We start from the raw sequence: 22,486 nt of genomic DNA, 5'->3' as shown, positions 1-22,486 counted from the left end.
TAAATTAGCAGGCCTGTTTTTGGTGAAAATTGATAAGCTGATACTAAAATTTATATGAAAATCTAAAGGATCAAGACTAGCGAACATGATTTTGACAAAGAGCTAAGTTTGAGAACTTATATGACATAATCCCCAAATTTACCATAAAGATATAGTAATCAAGACAATGTGGTATTAGCATAAAGACAGACATAGATCAGAGGAACCGAACAGAGTTCAGAAATAAAGCCATGCATATATTGTCAATTAATTTTCAACAAAAGTATTAAAGTAATTCAATGGGAAAAGGATAGTTTTTTCAACAAATGGTACTGAAACAACTGTAGGGTGTTAGGTAAGGAACTAGTTCTTTCTTTGCATAAAAATTAACTTGAAATGGATCATAGTGCTAAATGTAAGAACTAAAACGAAACTCTTCTAGAGAAAATCACGAGAGAAGAATCTTTAATCTTAGGTTAGGCAATGATTTCTTAAATATAATCAATGGCATATTGACAAATTAGACTTCATCAAAGGTAAAAATGTTGCTCTTCAGAAGACAGTACTAGGAATGAAAAAAAAAAAAAACAGAACAAAAAGACAAGCCACAGACTGGAAGAAAATATTTGTAATACATATATCTAATAAAGAACTTATATCCAGAATATATTAAGAATCCTTAAAAATCAAAAATAAGGAAATCAACAACACAATCTAAATAATAGGCAAAAGAAACTTCAACAGAACTAGGCAATAAAGATTTATGAGGGGCTTCCCTGGTGGCGCAGTGGTTGAGAGTCTGCCTGCCGATGCAGGGGACACGGGTTCGTGCCCCGGTCCCGGAAGATCCCACATGCCGTGGAGCGGCTGGGCCTGTGAGCCATGGCCACTGAGCCTGCACGTCCGGAGCCTGTGCTCCGCAACGGGAGAGGCCACAGCAGTGAGAGGCCCGCATACCACAAAAAAAAAAAAAAAGATTTATGAATAGCAACTAAGCACATGAAGAGATGCTCAACATTATTATTCACTGTGAATTATTATTCACTGTTTTAAAACACAATTATTTACTATTATATACTACTACTATAATATATTCTATATATACTATATATATGGGTAAAATTTAAAAGGCTTTTGACACCAAATATTGGAGAAGAGGTAGAGAAACTGGGACCCTCATATGTTGTAGGTGGAAATGTAAGATGATACATTTTGCAAAGCAGTTTGGCAGTTTTGTAAAATGTTGTACATACACTTACCACATAACCTAGTAAGTCTGCTCCTAGGTGCCTACCCAAGTGAGATGCAAACCTATGTCCCCACAAATATTTATACATGAATGGGCATCATATTCATAGCAGCCAAAACCTAGAAATAATCCAAATGCTCATCAGCCAGTCAGTGGATAAACAAAATGAGTGGGAGACATCTTACAATAAAATATCCCTGAATAATTAGGTATTTCCATACTATGGAATACTACGCTGTAATAAAATAAAGAACTACTGATACATTAAACTTGGATGAACCTCAAAAACATTATGCTAAGTTAAAGGAGCCAGACATATAAGCCTACACATTACTGGATTCGATTTATATGAAATTTCTAGAAAAGGCAAAATTATAGAGACAGAAAGCATATAAGCGGTTGTTTGGGGTTGAAGGTGGGAGCATATATTGACTGGAAACGGGAACAAGAGGACTTTTTGAGTTACCTTACCCCAACTTTTTTGAGTTTTTGAAAATGTTCTGAAACTGGATTGTAGTGATGGTTACACAACTTTAAATATTTATTAAAACACATCAAATTGTACATTTAATTATAAACATTATATATAAATCAAACCTCAGTAAAACTGTTTTTTAAAAAAGATTGCTTTCTGCTTAAAATATACTCCCCGTATACTATTTGCACTGCTACCACAGAGGACTGACACATCACGTGCTTTGAATTACTCATTCAGATTGGAATATGTATTAGTCTTGCACAAAATCAACACTACCATGATTTATTCCTCTGCCTCTTTCACTAGCCTTTGTTTTGTCAGTGGTTCTCAAAATGTGGTTCAGGGACTGACTCAGAGTGTCTGCTAGGTTAACACTACTTTCATAATAATTCTAAGACAATATTTGCCTTTTTTTCATACTCTCATGAGTGTACAGTGAAGCTTTCTAGAGCCTATATGGCATGAATTACAACAAACTGAATGCAGAAGCAGCCGTGAGAATCCAACTTTTTTTTTCAACTAAGTCAGACAGTAGATTCACAATTCCACTCTTCTAATTTGGAGGAAAACATAGTTTTATCATGATAATGTGTTATGTTAATATGTAATGGGTTTATTATAGATACTTAAAATGAATTGATAACTATTCATTAATGAATGAATTAAAATGAATTGATAACTATAACTAGTCCTCAGTTTTTATTTATAATATGGCAAATATTGACAGATAAAACCACATAAATAAAAGCTCTTTGGAATCTTCAATCATTTTTGTGAATATAAAGGGTTCCTGAGATAAAAATTGGAGATCCACTGCCCTTGACTACCTGCCAGTTGTAAGAACTCCTATTTGCCACATTTGACAACAAGGCATTAGAGAGTTGGGTCAGGTCTTCTTTGAGAGCTAACTTGTTCTGGTGGCAAAAATGATCTGCTTCAAGATAAATCTATAGCTTTTAATCAGGACATCACTTAGAAATGTAACAAATGTTAATACAAGATTTCTTCTTTCTCTTGGTGATATTTAATGGAAACAAACACAATACAGTACTAGTAAAAGGAGAGGCATAAGTACGCGAAGGACTTGAAGCAATGCCTAGCATAAAAGTAAGCCCTTAATATAGGTAGTGATTATTACTATCTTATATCAGACTACGACAGTCTTTATTCATTCAACAGGTATTTATTGAATGTCTACTATACGCCAGGCTCTATGGTTGGCATTGGAGATTTACAAAACACAGTCGGCCCTCAAGGAGTATAAGTAAAGTGGAGGAGGCAGCAGAATAATGCCATAAAGAAATATGTAAGTACGAATTGTGGTAAGAACTTTAAAAGAGGTGATAGAGGTACGAGTCCATAAAGGAGATTTGACCTGATTTTCAGAGTCAGAGAACACGTCTTTGAGGAAGTACTAGTTGAGGTGCAATTCCGAATAGGAGCAGGAGGTGTTAAGGAGACACAAGGGAGAAATACAAGTGAGGGCATATTCAAACATCTTTGAAGTAGGAGAAAGAATGAGGAGACGCAGTGTAGCTAAAGCTGGGGCTAGAGTGGTAAATAGGAGAACTACAGGCCAAGCCATTTGGGGCCTTACAGACCTTGCCAAGACTTTAAACCTTTACTGCGTGGCCTGAGAAGATTTTTTTTGGAGAGAGGGTGTGGGAGGACTAGATTTGTATTTTTCAAAGATTCTTGGCAACTGGAGCGTAGTGGGACAAAAGCGAAAAGCAGGGAGACTATTTACAGAGCTATAGCAGTATCCAGGTGAAAGATGATATAAGAGCAGAACAGAGTAATGGCAGGAGAAACGGAAAGAGGTGGATGAATTGGGGATGTATTTTGCAAGCAGGGCCCACAGGAGTGGTGATAAATGAAAAGTTTAGCACAGTAATGGCCAAGTCGAACACTCTTCCCAGCAAGATCAGCTCAGGGGGTTATTGAGAAGTTGCAAAATTTGCCTTCTTTTCCCTTGGCACAAATCCAAAGACCCCGGTGAGGGTCAGGGCCCACGGGGTATTCTGGAATTGCAAACCGCTCGTTCAAGGCAGGTATCTCCAGCTCTTGTGAAGAACTCACACGGCTTTATCTCCTGGAGGTCAGTGGCATGGAACCGCTCTGTTTCCTGGGCAACGCCATTGTCGTGCGCTCCAGACGGGGGAGGGGTAACTAAGGACAACGGCCGGTAGAGAACTCCGAAAGAGAGGGAGAGTCACAGGGGGAAAATGGGCAGCACGTGCCGCGGACCCGGCTGTGGCGGGTGATTCGAGGGCTCGGTACCAGGGGTGCGTGGAGGGCGGGAGGAGCCGGAGAACGTGCCTGTGATTGGCGGGCCGGGGGGGGTGGTGGTACCAAGACGCTTGTGGTTGGGCGAGGCCAAGACCAAGGGCTGCTTTATGAACCGCGTAGGGTTCTGGGTAGCAAAGGCCTTGGAAGGGTCTTAACTGAAAAGGGGAGGGGAGAAGCTCGCCAACAAACGGCTGAGCTCACAATCCGGGCCGGGGCGTCCCCCTCCCCCCATGGAGAAAGCCAGGCCGGAGCCGCCGCCTCAGCCGCGCCAACTGCCGCGGGCGAACGCGCTGCGCCCGCTGCGCCCCGCTCCGCCGCCGGTGCCTGTCGAGGGCGCCTCTTTTCGGGCAGCGGGCGCGGGGCCCTCTGCCTCACCGCCCGCCCCGTGCGCGGCCGCCATTGCGACCGTAGCCTCGTCGTGCGGGAAGGCTCCGGCGTCGGGCGTACAGCCCGTGGCACGGCGGGTACTGCAGGTGAACCCGGAGCAGGTGTTACTGCTGCCGCCTGGGCCACCACTGCCTCAGGCCCGGGAGGAAGGCACAGCCGCCTCTGCCGCGGAGGCGCGGCTGCTGCAGCCGAGGCCTGAGCTGCTACTTCTGCTGCCGCCGTCGCCGCCGCCCCTGGCGTCCGAGGGTGCCCCCTGCAGGCCTCAGTTACACCCTGTGCAGCCCCTGCCGGTGCACGTTAAGGCAGAGAAGCAGGAGCCGGACCCCAGCTCGGATCCGTCAGTGGGACCTCGGAGGGCCGTCAAGGCGGGCCCTAAGGCTTCCATGGCGGCGAAGGCGGGAGGCCCCGGGCCGGTCCTCGACAGCCCTCGATGGGACGAGAAGTGCAAGTTGGAGGAGGAGGAGGAGGTCATGAGCTACACGGCGACGAAGAAGCCTGAGAGACTCCGCGAGGACTCCAGGCTCGGCACAGCGCCCGCTTCCAGTGGCCTGGTCCATGGCAGCAAGGATGTCATCCTGACCCAGCCGTCCATTGCCTTTGGGCCGCACCAGCAAGACCTCAAGATCCCTTTGACTCTTCACACCGTGCCCCCTGGGACCCGGATCCAGTTTCAGGGGCCTCCACCTTCAGAGCTGATACGATTGACCAAGGTCCCCTTGACACCAGTGCCTATTAAAATGCAGTCCTTACTGGAGCCTTCTGTAAAAATTGAAACCAAAGGTGTCCCGCTCACCGTGCTTCCCTCAGATGCAGGTATTAGACGGCAGGGGAATCATCTGGTTTTCAAACTTCGTCTATTGCCCCGTAGCTGACATGTCAGCTGTTGAGAAGCATAAACTAGAAAAATAAAATCATGGGTTCAGGGCAAAGTCTGCAAAGGTATCACTTCTGACTTGTACATATACCAGTAAAATACGCTAACACGTTCAAGATTCCCAAACATTAAAAATAATTATTTTTTTAAGGCCCAGTGAAGGATGAGATTTAGATGTGACTAATGTTTATACACAAAAATAGAAATATTCTTGCTAGATAACACAAAGCCCTCAGTTTATATGCTACAGATAATCAACATTTTAAAATATTGTATTATATAGCAGCTCAATATTTTTACATGTATCAAGAAACAAGAAAAAATAGTGTTTAATGAAAAAATAAACAGGAAAGTTTATACTGGATATAGAGGTGATTTATCTTCTTTAAAAATGAAGAGTAAACATTTTCTAGGAGAAAACAGTACATAATTAATTGTAATGGTATTCTAAAAGCTAAGGACTTATAGAAATATAGAAAATGAAAACACTGTAGAATAAGTTGTTTTCAAAGAAATGACCACAGTTACAGTAGTAACAATTACAAGTAGATATTTTATTTCTATCTGTTATTTCCAAATATATAGCTAGAAAATTCTTATCTTAAGATTTAGTTCAGACAGAATACTATGGCAGTAAATGTCAATGGAAAGTCATATTAATCTTCAGTTCATATCTTCATTGACTTTTATCTTTATTGTTTTCTTATTTTCTTTACTGATTCTTCCTCCCCACTCCACCCTCTTGCTTTTGTTTCTTCTAAAATTTTATTGGAGTATAGTTGCTTTACAATATTGTGTTAGTTTCTGCTGTACAACAAAGTGAATCAGCTATACGTATACATATAGGCCCTCTTTTTCGGATTTCCTTCCTATTTAGGTCACCACAGAGCACTGAGTAGAGTTCCCTGTGCTATACAGTAGGTTCTCATTAGTTATCTGTTTTACACATAGTAGTGTGTATATGTCAATCCCAGTCTCCCAGTTCATCCCACCCTCCCCTTCCCCCGGTGGTACCCATATGATTGTTCTCTCTACATCTGTGTCTCTATTTCTGCTTTGCAAATAAGTTCATCTGTTCCCCATTCTCTTGCTTTTTATCGTCAGTAATTTTTAAACTTTGTTTCCATTTTCTAAAGGAGAGAAAGGGGAAGCTTTCTTTATAATACTTATTTCATCGTTTGTGCATTTTAAAATTTTATATATCAAGTAACCCTAAAATAAAGAGAAACAGTATATGAAGTTTATAGGCAGTGGTTTTTGATGAATTATGTGAGAGATGTGAATTTAAACAGCTTCCTTTATTGTAATTTCAGGTGTGTCTGTGACTTTCAAGAAGTCACCTTTCTTATTTTCCTCTTATTTTTTCTCCTGGGGCATGGAACTAGTGTTAGTGACCCACCTTAGCAGGTGCTTCACCTTCCTAACGAAATATAAATAATATAGTATATTAATATTATAAGTATTTTTGCTTGAATGGGCACTCCAGTGGCATGTAAATGAATTCCTTTAAACATTTAGGGTACACCCACCTGGTGCTAGGATTATAGTCATTAATAAGTCATAATTCCTGTCCCTTAGTAATAGAGTATTTTAATGGGAAATAAACTAAATGTTAATTATTGTTAGAGATATTAATATAGCTCAAAGAAGTAGTAAGCCAGCAGTTTACTTTGTCTTCAACATTATTACTTCCACAGTATCTTCAACAATATTATTCTTTTTGAGGAAGAGAAGAGTCTTTCTAAGCCACAGTTTAGAATGCTGAGTTCAGGGATTATGAGGAATTCTGGAAGGCTGGCAGTTCCCTGGCTATATTGAAGTGTATATTTTCTCCAGATATTTAAAAAGTAAATATAGGTGGAAGTGCACTTCACTTTAAAATTGTGTGTGTGTGTGTGTGGCACATTAATTTAGTTTCTTAATTTTTGTCATGTAGGCATACCAGATACTCCCTTCAGTGAGGACAGAAATGGTCATGTGAAGCGACCCATGAATGCATTTATGGTTTGGGCAAGGATCCACCGGCAAGCACTAGCCAAAGCTAACCCAGCAGCCAACAATGCAGAAATCAGTGTCCAGCTCGGGTTAGAGTGGAACAAACTTAGTGAAGAACAAAAGAAACCCTATTATGATGAAGCACAAAAGATTAAAGAAAAGCACAGAGAGGAATTTCCTGGTAATCAAATGAAATGAACAAAGCCTCTTTCTAATTTCTTTAAATTTATTTAGGTAAAGAATAGGTTAGGTTGAGACTGACAGACAAAAATGTCATTTTTTTCTAATCTGATATGTACAATAGAGAAAATACTGGCTAACATTACAGTAATGATTTAATTGATACTGGGCATAAGTTTCCTTAAACAGAACAAAGTAGAGGGATATCTGGTCTCATATTTGCCAACTAATGCAAACCTGGGGACAAACAGTTTTACTGTCGTTTTGATTAAATATATAAATATAAACGTAACGAAGGTAAAGCTCCAGAGTTCTAGGCTATAATTTTTCAAATATGCTAGAAAATGAAGTTCAAATCAGAGCAACAGAGAAAATATGCAGGGCACGCTGCAGGCATTAACACCATGCTCCATTTTAATATTATATGGTTATCAGAATATAGTGCTGCCTTCTGATTGATAAATTTATCCCCATCATGATGTAGTTTGAAAGAAATTCTGATTCTCTCCCCAGCAGTGAGGACATTGATATTAAGCTTGGTAAAAGCACAGTGTATGGCCAACATATTGTGCTTGGTGGGAAAAGAATAACTGTTTTTCTAAAGTAGTGCCAGAAAGGTTCTAGGGGGGAATCGTCAGAGCAGCGGTTACAGGGAACCAGTAATTCTCTTGGTTATACAGTGGCTACAACTGCCCTAACTCCACTTTTCTGAGTTTGGAAGGAAATTGGGTGGTTTGTGGACTTGGAGACTGCCAAGTCTAAGAGAGTGACTCTTCCCGAAGAAGGCATAAAAATAGTGACTGGTCATTAGTAACCACTTCATCGTAAGATGTAGATAATTGTGTCTTATAGAAAGTGAGGAAACAGGAGGAGACAAACAGTATCTTACTGGGGCATTGTTTTATGTGTAGAGGAAAAGCTTTGGGATTCAAACTCAGTGCCTTTAATGTTGATTTTACTATAAATTCATTATGTGTCTTTGGATAAAAGACATTTGCCCTTTCTCTTCCTTTGAATTATGGGTTACAACATTGGCCATATGGATATATATGCTAAAATGCACAGAAATGGTATCATAGAGCTGGAAAAGATACTTTAGACAATTAAGACTTAGAAGTGTTTTGGACTTTTAATGTGAAAAGAACTACTTAAAGGCTAAATAGGATCTATATGTTCAAATTAAAAATAGTTCATCTTCTTCTCTAGGTTGGGTTTATCAACCTCGTTCAGGGAAGCGCAAACGCTTCCCTCTAAGTGTTTCCAAAGTACTTTCTGGTAGCACACAGTATATCATCTCTGCAAATCCAACAACAGTTTATCCTTATTGCTCACCTACCTCCTCTGTGGTAATTCCCAGCCTACAGAACACCATCACTCATTCAGTTGGTGAGTTGGTTTTATTGTAGATTACAAATTTTTAAATGTCTGTGTGATAATTTTACCTCTTAACTTGAAATATTGTTTCTGTTAGCTTAAGAGTTTAGAACAACAATGTTAAGAAAAAAAGCAAGAATAGAGTGAAAACATTAAATCAGGGAAAGAAAGATTTCAGTAGACATCAAAGCCCTTGGTTTGCTAGAGTAGCAAATATTCTATGTCAGACCTTTTAAGCAAATCAGGATGAGTCCATAGATTATGCAGATAATGCAGGAAATGACTGAGGTAATTCAATAGGAAATAGGAATGTGTTTTTACTATTAGCATAAAAGAATGCCTTGCTGATGGGGTATGAGGCATCCTGTCCTGGAATATAGTAATGGTGACTGATCTCTTATGACCATTTTTTTTTTTTGCTGCCCTAGAAAAGCAATGGAAGTAATCTATCTTCTACCAGATATTTCGTTCATTACATTGTCTTTCCCTAAATGTCTCCTCTATTATCAGTTTTTCACAACATTCCTGTCTTTTGCTTTTAAGAACCCAAAATTGAGAACCTAGTGTCTTAAGAACTTGTTATAGGTCTATCCATCATTAGTTTGTTCTTCCAGAGCGTATTTTAGTCATCTCTTAGGCAGAGCTTTGTACGTTCACTACTTGCTATCACTTGTCCTGAAACTACTGTTCTTTCCAGTTTCTACCTCCTCATATCTATGTGCTGAGAGGTTTAGATATCTTGAAAATTAACTTATTAGGATCTTAGGCATTTTCAGTTTTTTTCCTGTGTATCATTGTAGCAATGGATACCAACAAAGCCACATTCAGGGTATCTAGGCTCAAGGCAAAGAAAGCTGATCCTATCACCCTGTTCTCTCCCAGAACAGGCAGGCACTTTCAGCCTTTGCTATTTGGTAGTATCTCTTTTAATCCTGTATTTCAATCTAGGCTTAATTGTGCTTTTTTTTAACTTACCTTGTTTTATCTGTTATTTATAATTTACACTTTTATCATCTGTTTCTTCTCTTTACCCCTTTTTCTAAGACCCCTCTTCCATGTCATTCTATCCACAGTTAAATGCTGTATGTTTTCTCTCCCCAGAAATATATTTATCAGTGTTCTTACTTGAGGCAGCTGACAGTTTTATACAACATATTAATTTTATGCAATTCTGAGCAAAGATTTGGGGAGATAGAAAGTGGTAGAGCTCTTACATCCATGATGCTTTATTTAAGTATGAGAAGCAGAATTATAGGAAACATTTCAGAGCCATATGCAAGTAATCAAATCTAAGGATAATGATCTTTTGTTTGCTTTTTTCTTTTTAAATTTCTCTTATTTCTAGTAATATGTAGTATCAGTAAAGATTTAATTCTTGGCTCTCAAATGATTAAAAAAATCGTTATCTTTTAAGTATAAAATTTGAGAATTATTTTCCCAGATATATAAAGTTATATGTATAATAATTATGACATATATGTATATATTTATATAATAGTTATGATGAGATTTATTGGCTACTGTGCTGCCCAATCATACAACTTTTGAAATATGTTCTATTAGTTTGTACTCATCAGCTTGGCATTATATTACTTGGAGGAGTTATCAGTTGCAAATTTGGAAATTTCACTATATATTTTATATTCTAAATCATTTATAAATTGTTAAATAAGAACAAATTATAGCACAAACCCCTAAGAGAATCTGCTTTTAATCACTTATTACCTACAGATACAAATTTTTACACCATCCCTTTTTTTGTTTCTTTCAACTAATTTTATATTCTAAACATAAAGTCATGGTAATTGTGTTTTTCAAACTTGTTATGTTTATTCCCATGGAAGAAAGATATCAAGCTATTGAGGAGTGAGGTATAATTTATCTCTTATCAGCAAAAAATTTGCTCTCATTTTTCCTAGCAACCTTTATACACTAATATATTGTATAGATTTCATCAGCTTTTCAAGTGTAGAAAATAGACTCACCAAACTATAGTTCTCAAGCTCACTACTTCCAATAACAAGTTCACTACTTCCAATAACTTGGAAAATGCTCTGGCATAGCATTTTTGGCAGGGAGACCATTTGTATTTACTTCATCTAATATCTTCTCAGTTCTAACTTTGAGTTTCTTTAAAGTTCTTCAGTGAATGCCACCTAAGACCTTGTGATATTGTGATCTTGTGAGCTTGTCTCCTGTTTCTAGTTTCTGAAAGTACTTACAGCCGGATAGTCCAGAATACTTTTTAGATACTTTCTTTTATCATATGTCTTTGATGCCAGTTATGCCAGCATTTTCATTTTACATTAAGTGATCAAATTTATTTATTTTTAAGGATTCTGGAAGTTTGGTAGAAGCTATATTTATTTTAGCCTGGCTTTTAAATGTCAGTTTTATATATTTAGGAATTTTCTGGTGAGATTATTTCAGTTTCTACATTTTATTTCTCAAACCTGAAATGGGTTTTCCTTATTACATCTAAACTCAGTTGACATCTTTCACTCTTCTGAATTCATACGTTTCCTCTAAATTTTTACTTTAAAAATGTTTACTACTCTTATAATTTTTGGGGTAGTAAACATATGATGTGATTTTGGTTTACCCATCTATTCTTATTTAACAGAAATAGAACAAAAAAAACCCTCCAACATTCTGATACTGTTATTATAATGCAAAAAAATCTGGTCTTGTCCCTGACTAAGATCAGTTTTAGCAAAGTTTTATATCCATAAGAAACAAAGATATGGCTTGAAAATTCCTTGAAAAGTGATGTAGCTCATTATTGTAGGTTTTCTTATGAGGCAAGGAAGGTGGAATCTTATGGTTCAAACTATAGTAAGTCTTCTTAGGTTCCTCATTACCATTTCTGTCCCCAAAGTCCCATCTTTCTTAGCAGTTGTCTAACTGTCCTTCCCAAGTCTCCATTTCCCATCTCTGTCTCTATGTCTGCCTCTTACTCTATTTCTCTCTGTCCTCTCCTCCTCTCTCTGCCTCTGTTTCTCTCTCCTCAGCCATATGCCCATCCTCCTGTTCTTCTTTCTACCTCTATACAACTTTTTCTTGTAGAGAAATTTGGTCTGTCCTCAGTTTATGCCATTCTCTACTCCTTCCTGTTCATCCCAGTCACACAACAAAAGCCTGGCTGCATCCTTCATCCATTCAACACAGGCAGAAGAGTCTTCCTCTTTAGGAGTGGGTGGGAGAGATTTGCCAGAATTGTTGAAAGTTATTAATAACTTTAAATTTTTTCTTTTGTTCTTATCATATTGTACTATAGATCTAAAATTCTGCTCTGTAGCTCATGTAACAATTAGATAATGCTAGCTGCTTCAACACTCACCTAAACATAATGGTTTAAGTAGAATCATGGTTTATTTTTTTATGCATGTAAAGTCCAAAATAAGTATTTCTGGCTTTCTTCCAAGGGATTCATGGACACAGTTTTCTTCTACCCTATGGCTCTCCCATCTTTGATATGTAGCATCCAAGTGTGCATGACCTGCGGAAGGGAAAAGAGCATGGAGGATCATGCATGAGAGTTTTTTATGGGCCAGTTTCAGAAGTGGTGCATATCACTTCTTCTTACATTCCATTGGTTAGCCTGAGCCACAGGTACACTCCTAACTGCAAGGGAGGCTGAGAAATGTAACCTAGCTGTATGCTAGAAGGAGAGAAACCAGGTGACTGGCTGGTCTTTTCCATACTTTATCTACACTGTGATACCTTAGATCTCTGCCTGTTCCACAAGTCTTCCGTATTCACTGACAGTTTATCAGTGATGACTAGGTGTTGCAGACTTTAACCTCTTGTTTGGCAACATAAATTTTGACATTTAGGACATCTTCATCATACTACCATATAACTCTCTATGCATCTGATTTATCTGATTTTTTACCTCAGGCCAAAATGGTGCTTGACACATGTAAGTTGCTTAGTGAATATTTGTTTAGTTAAATGAATGCATGATTTTATCACCTCACGCCTCACTGGTACCCCTTATTTTATAAAAATATCTTTGGTAGAAAAGAACATTTGTATCAGCTAAAAGATGAGTCCCTTCCTTCTTCAATAACTGAAATAATATCATTGTTCTCTATGGCTCCTATAATTTTTGTTTCCTTTGCCTAAAATGACCATACTTCTTTCCTGAGGACTAAGAGCCTCTTGTACTGTACAGGGAAAAGAAATCTGCATCAGTGGTAGATTTTAGGAGCAGATGTCTTGAGTGCAGTGATAATTCAGTGAATAAAACTGAGAGATTTTACAGGTCAGCCTGGCTTCATCGTTGCATAGAGAAGGAGATTTTCCTTATACCAGATGAGTGGTAGAGGTTCTGTCAGCTATAGGTTTATTTGTTAGTTTGTTTTTTCTTTCATCTAGTCGTACCTTTCTTGACTATTATTAACAAAGTTCTGTGCCAGGTAATAGGGATACAAACATGAATTAAACTGTTCCTGCTCTTGAGCTCCCAGTTTTGTGATTGTGGTAAGGGTGGCAGACCTGCAAATTTACACTATTTTATGATATGTGATAGATTTATAGGTTCTGAGGGAACCTGAAGAGGGCAATTATGTTTGACTAATCAGGAAAGGCCTAAGGCCTGTGCCTCACAGATTGGAGGGCTCGTCCATGTAACCCCATTAACTGAGAATCAGTACAGCTTCATCTACACCCTGCTCCTGTGTTGCCTCTACTTCACTGGGTCAGAGGCCAACTTGAAGCAGATATACCCCTTAATTCCCTACCTCCAGGTTTAAGGGGGAGGAGGGGTAGTTATTTGACTTATCTGGAGAGAAGGAAGGAGAGGAAGGTGTTACCTGGCCAAGGCTGAGAGAAGATTCACAATCCTTTTGGCCTCTGACAGAAACATTTCTAACCACAGGGTCTGTTCTTGGACTGCATCTTCTATATTAACAGAGACCTAACTGCATTGAAATAAACTAGATCATGAATCTATTGCTTTGGCTTCTCTCTGTATCTCTGTGGAAAAGTTAAGTTAAATTTAGGCTAAGTGTGTCATTTGGATAACTCAGCAACTCGGTCAGCAGTCCTCTCTTCTTCAGGATCAAAAAGATCAAATATATGATTATTTCACTTGCCTCTAAAAATCCTGCTATATCCATCATGCCCTGCTGTGATAATATTCCTTTCTTATCTGTCACAAATTGCTGACCTATGGCAAGTCTTAGTCTCACTTGGGAATTTCCTTACGTATTCATATTGAATGCCATAAAGCAAAATAATTTGACCGATTGTTTCTTTAGTTTTTTTGCAATTAAAAAATTAAATGTCATTTATAATTTAGTTTAATATAGAGAAGTATACCAAATAAAAGAAAAATGACCCATACCACTATGATGAAACCTCTATTAATATGTAAAATAAAATTGATATATTTGGAGAATAGAAAATTCAAATAGTACCAATAGGTATAAAATGAAAGTCTGGCGTCCCACGGCACTGCCCCCTCTTCCAGATGACCACCTTTAAAAAGTAACCACTATCAGTAGTTTCATATTATTTCTTTTAGAAACATTTATATATATGTACCAGCATTTGTGTGTATTTGTCTTTCACTCAATCACTCAATCATTTTATTCATTTATTTATTCATCCAAAAAATATTTTTTAAGGGCCTATTCTGTGCCAGGCAGAATGTTGAGGCCTGGGGATACAGTAGTGAGCAAAACAGAAAAGGTCTCTCCTCTTATGGCACTTAGAATCTAGGTGGGAAAGAGAGACAAGAATGTAAAATAAATAAACAAGATGGCTTCAGTTTGTTCAAGATGCTAAAATAGAGTGGTGATGTTCTTAGGTAAGGTGGTTAGTGAAGGCTTCTGGTTGTGCAGTTTATTAAGTTCTGCTGAAAAAAGAAAAATATGCAGTGACTCGGTTCATGCCTGACCCATGCTATTTTTATTTCCAAAGGTGAAGCTCCACCTGCCATCCAGCTGCCCACACCTGCAGTCCAGTGCCCAAGCCCCATCTCACTTTTCCAGCCGAGCATCTCCAGTACTGCCCAGGTGGCTGTCCAGGCTCCAAGTTTGCCCCTCTGTCCACCACTCCCACCCCTTTGGGAGGGCTTTGCTGGGCCCTCCCAAACAGACACTCATCAGCTGCATTCTGGAGCCAGTCACTCTGTGAAGAGACCCACTCCTGTCTCTCTGAAGAGCACCAGCAGGATTCCAACTAGTGCAAGTACTGCCCACGCCAGATTTGCAGCCTCTCCCATCCAACCTCCCAAGGAATATCCCAGTGTCTCCGCTTATCCCAGAAGTGCTCCAATCCCCCAAGCTCCTCCTATTCCACTCTCAGATGTCTGCCAGCCCCCTCCCCTCGTCCATGCAGCCACATTATTTGGGACCCCACCGCGATTCTCTTTTCATCACCCTTACTTCCTACCTGGACCTCACTACTTCCCATCAAGGTAAATGAACAATTTATTTCCTTTCACCTAAAACTACTTATAGCTAATGAATTTTTATCTCTGAAGGCCTCTCTTATTTACTGAAAAAGGAACTTCCTCATTACTGCTTGGGATCTATATAATTTAGATTAGTGACTAAATAGGGGCCAAGCAGTTAACATAAATACATGGAGGGGCCAGATGAGGACTGGGGAAGCCAAGGAGCGTGCACGCCCCATCTTATGGGGCAGCTGCTACTCAGTTCCAGCCTACTGTTGCCGCATGAGAATACAGGCGCCAGTGTTGTCAGATCTGATTTTTCTCTTGAAAAAACAATCAGTTTTATGTGACCTTAAGATCATTTAGTCAAACCCCCTTATTGTATAGAGGTGTGGTTCTGAAACTTTCATATATATATATATATATATATATATATAACCACATGTGATCTTGTTAAAATGAAGACTCTGAGTCAGCAGGTCTGGGGTACAGTAGTTTCCTATACTGAGTTATAGTAAGCCTAATATTCTGCATGTCTAACAAGCTCCCAAGTGATGTCAAATCTGCTGATTGTGGACCACACTTTGAGTAGCAGGGATATAGAGAGCACTTGATCTAAGAGGTTAAATGACTTGTCTGAAGTTATATGCCCTCTCAGTGCCCTTTTTAACAAACCAAAACGTTTCTTATGTAAATTACCAGTAAAGGAATTTATTTTCACAGGGAAGTATCTAGGGAAAAGAAATTTGTAACTTTTCATTTTGGAGTGATAGAATTTAACTTCTTTGCAAGCATTCTAATAGAGTGGCATTAACCTCTAGTCTTCAGTTGCTGTTAAGTGTGTAGACAGAGATGGTTTCTGTTGAGAATGGAGTGTTACATGTTTAACACAATCTTTTATGGTTACTTACTTAGAAAGTAAAACTACTCCCCACTTGGGTACCAAGGCCTCAAAGAACTTTCGAGGTATATGTTATGTTGCTTCAATTCATAATGAGATTGCTTACTTTCAGAACTGGAAGCCCAGAACTGGAAGAAAGTGGAACTAGGGGATCAGATGAGGAGAAAGGGAGATTTTGCTATTTGTTGTTTTTCCCAATAGGCTCTTCTTCAATAGCTTTCAGAAGTCTTTTAGTTCAAGAAATCAAACTTCAAGAGACTCCTAAGGCCAGGGGTTGATAATCTCTTCTCATTGCTATTTCCTAGGATCTGTTGTTATAGGAATTTTAGAGAATTTTACAGTGTTTTTGTTAGTTATAGGAAGAGTGCTAAGGACATAGCTGGAATTTAATAAATGAGTAGGTTTGAGAAGATCAGCCTTAGTTAGAACCTCGAGGTCCAAGAGCTAAAACTGCGGAAATTTTGTCTTTGGTACATAATTCATTTTGTAATACAGGAAAGACTTAGACAGTATTTACTCACATTAAAGGAGAAAAAGAGGCATCTAGAACAGGTTGTGTACCACAATCTCACTCTAGTTGTTACTGTTTTTTCTTTTTAGCATTTTGAGAACTTGGCTTTTTTTTTTTTTTTTTTTTTTTTTTTGCGGTAGGCGGGCCTCTCACTGTTGTGGCCTCTCCCCTTGCAGAGCACAGGCTCCGGACGCGCAGGCTCAGCAGCTATGGCTCACGGGCCTAGCCGCTCTGCGGCATGTGGGATCTTCCCAGACCGGGGCACGAACCCGTGTCCCCTGCATCGGCAGGCGGACTCTCAACCACTGCGCCACCAGGGAAGCCCGAACTTGGCATTTTTATCTGTAATTCTCACAACAATCCTTTGTTTTAGGCATAGTAATCCCTTTACTTTTTCAGATAAAGAAACTGATCAGCTGTTAAATAGCTTTGTTAAGGTCACACAACTAGTAAATGGCAGAGCCAGTAGTCAAACTTAGATGTGCTGTCCGATTTTGAATTCCATGTTTGTTTTTTTCACTGTATCAGTAAGGCTTCTCAACATAATGGCTTCTCTTGATTGGTAGCTGTTAGTTGCTAGCAGAGAATCACATGGAAAATACATACTGTATTTTTTTTTTTTTTTTTTTGCGGTACGCGGGCCTCTCACTGTTGTGGCCTCTCCCGTTGCAGAGCACAGGCTCCGGACACGCAGGCTCAGCGGCCATGGCTCACGGGCCCATCTGCTCCGTGGCATGTGGGATCCTCCCGGACCGGGGCACGAACCCGTGTCCCCTGCATCGGCAGGCGGACCCTCAACCACTGCGCCACCAGGGAAGCCCCCATACTGTATTTTTGAATGGAAAAATCATGTAGTCAAGTAGACTTTTGGGCAGGAAATGTTTCCTTATATAATAAATAGATAAAATCATAGGAAATTTATCTTCCTTACTCATGACAAGACTTACGGGATTTAGCTGTTAATGTACAAATCATCTGATTGTTTAAAGAACATTTTGAAAAGAAACTCTGAAAAGTATGTCCTTAGAAGACAGAAACTATGCCTTTATCTTTACTACCATTATTGCTAATTAATAATAATGCTATTAAAGGAACCAGATGAAGTGAGTTGGTAGTTTTATACTGAATTTTATTTCATGTAAGAATGTCAAACAAGTACGTCAGCTATAAACATTAAGTTGCTCCTCACTTCTACCTGTATGTGTGTGATGATAATTTTCCCAAGGATATGGATGATCTTATTTATGCTTGTTTAGGTATTATATTTCAGTAAAATCCAGCCTGGCTAAATAACAAAATTAATTGATTTCCCCTCAATTTTTCTATTGTCTCTTCTCCCAACTAATAATAGATTCTTCTATAAAGAATATTTCCTCCCCAACCTAATCTATTGATGTGGATCCATTGATGTGGATCCATGATCTAATCCATTATTCAACCATTTCAATACTGTAATTGTAATGACTTTTGATATATATATTAAATATATACCAAATATACATATTTGATATTTTGCCCTGTGTATCTAGAGTAAAATTCAAGGAGGTTAGGCAGTTTAGGCAAGGAGTCACTTTATGAAACAGATGGACACTTAGAAGTGCTGATCCCTAGCTGTGAGGGCTAATATCCTCCTGCCTTCAAATATTAACCATCTTCATACTGTGCTTATTGAGACACTCTCTTTCTGTACTACATTAATTTCTTCTTGTTTTTTAAAATTAATTAATTTTTTTTTGGCTGTGTCGGGTCTTTGTTTCCGTGCAAGGGCTTTCTCTAGTTGCGGCGAGCAGGGGCCACTCTTCATCACGGTGCATGGGCCTCTCTCTGTCGCGGCCTCTCTTGTTGCGAAGCACAAGCTCCAGACGCGCAGGCTCAGAAGTTGTGGCTCACGGGCCCAGTTGCTCCGCGGCATGTGGGATCTTCCCAGACCAGCGCTCGAACCCGTGTCCCCTGCATTGGCAGGCAGACTCCCAACCACTGCGCCACCAGGGAAGCCACACCTTTTCTTCTATTCCTCCGCCTTCTTGTAGTGTTTATACTTTCATATGCACAAGAGATATCTGGGATCTTCATTCTCTTGGCCTTTGAGTAAATAAATGTGTTCAAAAAGTGTATTGCAGGGGCTTCTCTGGTGGCACACTGGTTAAGAATCTGCCTGCCAAGGCAGGGGACACAGGTTCGAGGCCTCGTCCAGGAAGATCCCACATGCCATGGAGCAACTAAGCCAGTGCGCCACAACTACTGAACCTGTGCTCTTAGCCCGAGAGCCACAACTACTGAGCCCACGTGCCACAACTACTGAAGCCTGCACGCCTAGAGCCTGTGCTCCGCAACAAGAGGAGCCACCGCAATGAGAAGCCCGCACACCGCAATGAAGAGTAGCCCCCGCTCGCCGCAACTAGAGAAAGCCCGCACGCAGCAACAAAGACCCGATGCAGCCAGAAATATAAACAAATAAATTAATTAATTTTAAAAAAGTGTATTGCAGTTAGGGATATAGAAAAGATACGAATGATAACTGGGAATTTATTAACTTGAAATGTATAAAAAATATAATCAGACATAGCTATATCTATGTATCTATTAAGGAAAGTAAGTCCAAAGAATTCTAAATTTGTGGGATTATATAGCATCTTAACTGTAAAATTTTAGACCAACAGATCAAAAGTTAAAAGCAATTATCCTTAATCCTTGTTTGGTTTGTCGACCTATTTAAGAATTTAATTGAAGTTTTGGACCTATTTTCTGTAATAATGCACATCTACATACATATACAATATTTTGCCTAATCCTTATGGAGGATAGAATTTATAGTCGCCAAACATGATAGATTTAGCTAATATGGAATACCTTCTGCTGTAACTATCTATGAATGTTGAATTTAAATATGAACAATTTAACACCTAGCTGAAATCACAAGAAAGGAAAATAAATCCCCCTTTGTCAAAATGACAAACGAGCTGAAAACTAGTACAGTGGTCCTGGGGGTAGTTTGCAGATTCAGATAGTCTCAGCATTTATAAACTTGAGTTTTAATGCCTACATAAGGAGATGATATGAGGTCATGATTCTGCTCAAGGTGAGGAACTGAAATTAAAACCTCTTCATAAAGGTAAGATGCTAGAGGACTTCCCTGGTGGCGCAGTGGTTAAGAATCCGCCTGCCAATGCAGGGGACACGGGTTTGATCCCTGGTCCGGGAAGATCCCACATGCTGCAGAGGAACTAAGCCCGTGCACCATATCTACTGAGCCTGCGTTCTAGAGCCCACAAGCCACAACTACTAAGCCCACATGCCACAACTACTGAGCCCACACGCCACAACTACTGAAGGCTGTGTGCCTAGAGCCCATGCTCCGTAACAAGAGAAGCCACTACAACGAGCAGCCCATGCACTGCAATGAAGAGTAGCCCCCGCTTGCCACAACTAGAGAAAGCCCGCACACAGCAATGAAGACCCAATGCAGGCAAAATAAATAAATAAATTTTAAAAAATGGTAAGACCCTAGAGAGGCCTCTCAACCTTGATAAAGTAGTAGAAGATTTTTATCATTGACCCAGAGAAAGCACAAAGGAAACTTGTTTTTATTCAGGGCTATATATGGAAAAAAGTCTTCGGTTAGAAATCAAAACCCTAGATTATACTGCACACTGGTTGAGAATCTGAAATCAACCTATCCACTTGATAAACTGAGAAGTTAGGGATTTCCCTGGAGGTCCAGTGGTAAAGAATCCACCTTACAATGCAGAGGACATGGGTTCGATCCCTGGTCAGGGAACTAAGATCCCACATGCTGTGGGGCAACTAAGCCCACATGCCACAACTACTGAGCTCACATGCCTCAACTAGAGAGCCCATGTGCCACAAAGTACAGAGCCCATGTGCTCTGAAACCTGCGTGCCACAGCTACAGAACACACGTGCCCTGGAGCCTGTGCACTACAACTAGAAAAGAGAAAAAACCCACACGCCACAACTAGAGAGACGCCCGTGTGCCACAACGAAAGATCCCTCATGCCTCAACAAAGATCCCACGTGCCACAACTAAGACCCAACGCAGCCCCCCCATAAAATAAATATTAAAAATAATAAAAAATAAACTGAGAAATGAACACAGAAATTAGTTCTTGGATGACTTACCTGGGACAACTATTGTAGAGGAACACTTCCACCATTCAAGCCACTTGGAATTTCCAAAGGGAGAAAATTGTTATTAAAGGTGAGCTTTAGAAAATTATGGAACACGAGGAAAGTATTCATTAAGAACAAGAGTCAGTAGATGCTACAAATAGGAGAAATAACACCCCAAGAAGTTGAAATAACTGAAAATCAGGAAGAGACTAAAAATCAATGTTTCAAATGTTTAAAGAGGACTTCTGTACCAGCCAAGATGCAATATAAGGAACTGTATCTACCCTCATCTGAAATGATAAAAAACAGACAAAATATATGAAGATATGGTTTTCAAGACACTATTTACCAGGCAATGATTATGAATGATTATGAAGATCCCTGAGAGACAGAAAATAAATGAGGTAAGCCTTGCAATCTAACCAGCTTACTGACCTGGAAACCGTGGCACAGGGAGGAGAAACACAAGCAGATCCTTGCAGACTCCCTGAGTTGAGGAGATGGAGCTAAGAGGCCAGTGAAACCAAGTCAGTTAGAATTCTCAGGATAGAGTACTGGAGAGAAGAAAGCTGCACAGTGCAAGAACTCTGGATCTCTGCATTGGTTCCATCTTGAGTATTCAGCTGAATACTGATCAGTGTATGCCTGTGAGGAAAATTACCCAAGGCTAGTGGAAAAACTACTTGAAAAATCAGAGACACCAGTTCCCAGCAATCACACCAGGCTGGAAATCGTTCCTGTTCTCACCAAACAGATTGGAAAACCTTGATGGGGTATTAAATACTTAGAGAGTCTTGTTTCAGCTAGGCCTAGACTAAAACTTTTTAATCAACTTTTATCTAAAAAATTTTATCTAAAAATTCTTAAGATCTGAAATGATCAAACTGTCTTCAAGTAATTAACTGCATCCAAAACAAAGCTCAAGGATATTAATAGAAATAGTATGATTAAAAAGATAAGTGAGAGGGAGTTTCATTTCTGGGTTGGCAGCATGAGGAGCTCTGTGAAGCTGCTCCCAAGCAAACAAGCGTACCTGGTGAAAACTGTTTTTAAAAACTAACCACTTAAATTCTCTGGGCAGTGTCCTAAGGGCATACAGCAAATGAAGAAACATTTATTCAAGAAAACATCCTAAAACTTGGTGAGAACAGCAAGAGTCTATGACCCTTGAGCCATGACAAATACCATCCCTCACTGCCACCTTCAGTTCATCTGGATGGAATGCCAACTCTGGGTGGGTATGGCCAAGAAGGTAGCTCTCACTCCCCTCAGCTCCTAATCAAGGGATACAATATCTTACAGAGAATGGTAGCATTTCTCATCCTCTCCAGCACTTGAGTTAAAGAAACTAAGTTGATGGTGAGTGTGACCAAGAGGTTGGGGGTTCCTTTTCTTCGCTCAGCCCCTAGTAACAGGATAGCCACTCAACTCTAAGGATGACAGGCAGAGAATACTGTAACCCTGAACATGCTTGACCCAGGTCACTTGTAGAAGAGATGTTCTATGCTGGCAGAGGCAAGCCAAGAAGACCAGAGATTTTGCCATAAGAACAGAGAGCTCAGAAGCTTTCCCCAAAAGGAATTTGACTTTATCTGAAACAGTGTGGGGAAGTTCAAGCCTAAGGACACTCTTGAAAACAATGAGGTTTTGGTGATAAGCAAATAAAAAGAGACTCCTCTTAATTGAGACCAAGAAGCTACTGTATGCCAGCTAGTACACCAAAGAGAACTAGG

General features: G+C 39.6%; 1 protein-coding gene across 3 annotated transcripts in view; it reads left to right on the top strand.

Annotated features, from left to right (window-relative positions):
- Positions 1-22,486, top strand: part of SOX30 (SRY-box transcription factor 30) — a 73,977-nt gene that overhangs the window by 36,696 nt on the left and 14,795 nt on the right. Inside the window, exons 1-4 of one of the 3 annotated variants that reach the window (XM_081230936.1) lie at positions 4,171-5,195; positions 7,193-7,432; positions 8,638-8,817; positions 14,734-15,232. In XM_081230936.1, coding sequence (XP_081087062.1) covers positions 4,226-5,195; positions 7,193-7,432; positions 8,638-8,817; positions 14,734-15,232 — 1,889 coding nt within the window. In that variant the 5' untranslated portion in view covers positions 4,171-4,225. Of the gene's footprint in view, positions 1-2,885; positions 3,013-4,170; positions 5,196-7,192; positions 7,433-8,637; positions 8,818-14,733; positions 15,233-22,486 lie in introns of those variants that run through there. The other 2 variants (XM_081230937.1, XR_014015517.1) reach the window with 2 other exon arrangements.

Source organism: Mesoplodon bidens, assembly GCF_964165515.1.
Source record: "Mesoplodon bidens genome assembly, chromosome: 4".
NCBI classification, from domain to species: domain Eukaryota; kingdom Metazoa; phylum Chordata; class Mammalia; order Artiodactyla; family Ziphiidae; genus Mesoplodon; species Mesoplodon bidens.
The sequence above is the reverse complement of the archived record's forward strand: the minus strand, read 5'-3'. Positions and strand labels throughout refer to the sequence as shown.